This window comes from Sinocyclocheilus grahami, unplaced genomic scaffold (assembly GCF_001515645.1).
Source record: "Sinocyclocheilus grahami isolate Dianchi unplaced genomic scaffold, SAMN03320097.WGS_v1.1 scaffold2799.1, whole genome shotgun sequence".
NCBI lineage: Eukaryota > Metazoa > Chordata > Actinopteri > Cypriniformes > Cyprinidae > Sinocyclocheilus > Sinocyclocheilus grahami.
The window spans coordinates 15828-18049 of record NW_015507976.1 but is presented as its reverse complement, the minus strand read 5'-3'; the positions used below and the strand labels follow the sequence as shown (position 1 = coordinate 18049).

The 2222-nt window shown below is 38.0% G+C and overlaps 1 protein-coding gene across 1 annotated transcript in view; it reads right to left on the bottom strand.

Moving 5' to 3' along the window:
* The window catches only part of LOC107575665 (nidogen-1-like), a 15228-nt gene extending 14180 nt beyond the window's left edge, over positions 1–1048 (bottom strand). Inside the window, exon 1 of the mRNA XM_016262025.1 lies at positions 769–1048. Coding sequence (XP_016117511.1) covers positions 769–972 — 204 coding nt within the window. The 5' untranslated portion in view covers positions 973–1048. The remainder of the gene's footprint in view (positions 1–768) is intronic.
* Positions 1049–2222: the final 1174 nt, after the last annotated feature.

Below are 2222 nucleotides of genomic sequence, written 5' to 3'. Positions count from 1 at the left end.
GTAGACATGTGGGGGCGTGTTAGAACGAGCCGTTTTAGGAAGGCGTGGTTAACTCTTAACTTTTATAAAGAACATCTCTTTGGATTTGAGACTTTAGTCTTTGCAACTTTACAGATCTTCTTTATGCACCAAGAGCTTGTAACACTCCAAAGAGAAAGGAAAACTTGAAATCGCATCTTAATCAGACATTTTGGGGTCAATAGGGAAAGAAATTATAGATCAATATTCCTATGAAATATGAGATATTCTTATGAAAACGTTGCCAAGTTATTACTCCCATTATTACACTTCTTTTTTTCATTATGGTTTGCCCCAAGAACACATTAATATGCAAATGAGATGCAGTGTACAGTATAGATACTTTGTATAGAATGGGAAAACCAATTTATGAACATTTTACGCACATATTGCATAAAGTACAGCAGTATATCAAATCATTCTGTTATATCTTTCATAACATAGTTGAGATTAATCGGTGAATGAAAAAATAAAACATTGTTTTTGCCTATACTCGCCTTTTCATGTCTATTTATTTTTTGAAGGACACAAAATAAAATATGAATAAGATTATTTTTTTCAAAAAAAAAATTTTTTTCTCCATTTGTTACTTAAAAAAAAATAACAAAACTTTTTTTCCTGGTTCTCAAGATATGGCAATTACTTTTTTTAACATTGTTTATATCAAAGTTTGTTTTACTAGGGTCATTATATTATTACTGAAGCTATTGCATGGCAGTATTGTATATCATTCACAGCTGAAACACTCACGTAAATCGTGTTGAACTGTCCGTCGTGAAACGTTACGGGTTTCTGCAGCCTGATCTCCTGAGTCTCATCATTGCCTTCATCAAGAGACTGGTCGCCTGCGTTTCTCCCGAACGGAAAAAGTTCCTGTCGTGTTATCCCGCTGACACACACTGACAATCCCAATAATAAGATCCACACTGGCCATCTCTGCCCCTGCCGACCCATTTCCAGTCCCGAACCTGAAGCTGAAGCTGCCTGAGACTGACTGCTGCTGCTTTCGGTGGAAACGCGTCCTCATTTAACCAGCTTTGCTCCTCCCTGCTGCTTAACCCTCTGGTGTTGCTCATTTGGGGGTCACACCTGTGTTGTTCGCGGTCAGAAGTGACCGAACACCTGAAATCTAATATATTTTTGTTCAATAATATTTTTTCTTTTTTATGTTGTATTTTGAGAGAATTTCATGGTACTAATTAATATTTATGCAATTTTTCCCATTGAAAATAATATTTTTTTCCGAATATTTTTTATCTTACTTTTCAATTAAAGGTAGGGTAAGTGATTTCTGGTAGCCAATGTTGATATTTGAAATCACCAAAACAAACACGCCCTATACCCCAAAAGGGTCTTGCCCCTATTTTGATAGCTCCGCCCCACACATACGTACGCAACCCAGGCAACGATTAGTTCTGTGAAACAAATTTTTAAAAATGTTACACCATGTCTACATCGCGGCGCAACAAATCCCCGACAGAAAACTGCTACCGGGTTCTATTTATTACGTGCTGACACACATTTCAAATGGTTTTCAACGGTGGTTTGATCGCGTCCAGTGAAGGCAGACTTTAGCTGTTGCGGCGCAGACACGGTGTTACTCACCGATTGAGAAGAAACAAAGCAACCTCGGCGTCCGATCGCAGGCCTTCCGCTCCTTGAGTTCTCTCCAGCGCTGGAAAGCTGATCCGATATTTACACGGGTCCTACTTCTTGCCTTATCGTTCCGCAGACGTTTTCCTCTTTTGTTTTTATCCTCCATCTCTATCTTTCTGTCGCTCGGCTCGGCTAATGTCCGTCCCGTGCACTGAACGCTCTCTCCTCCACATCACAAGTAGACATGCCCCTTATTGCTGATTGGCTACAAGTTTGTTTTGCGATTCTGCCCGAATCAGTTTTCTAAAGTGTTTTTGAAAAATCACTTACTCTGCCTTTAAGGCAGTATTTCATGTTAAAATAGAGACAATGCCTTTAAAATCCAGTTTTTGAAGGCAGATTAGTGCCATCTTGTGGGAGTAAAAAGAGAAAAACATCTGCAATTCCATGGTTTAGCCACTAGATTCCTATAGAGCCCTATATAAAAGGCTTATAAATCCTCTAGTTGGTTGTAGACATAAATACTTATTTGTATTAAGTTGTGGATTTGGATATATATTTAGACATTCTTTTTTAACATTTTTAGATTTTTTGTTAATGTTGATTTG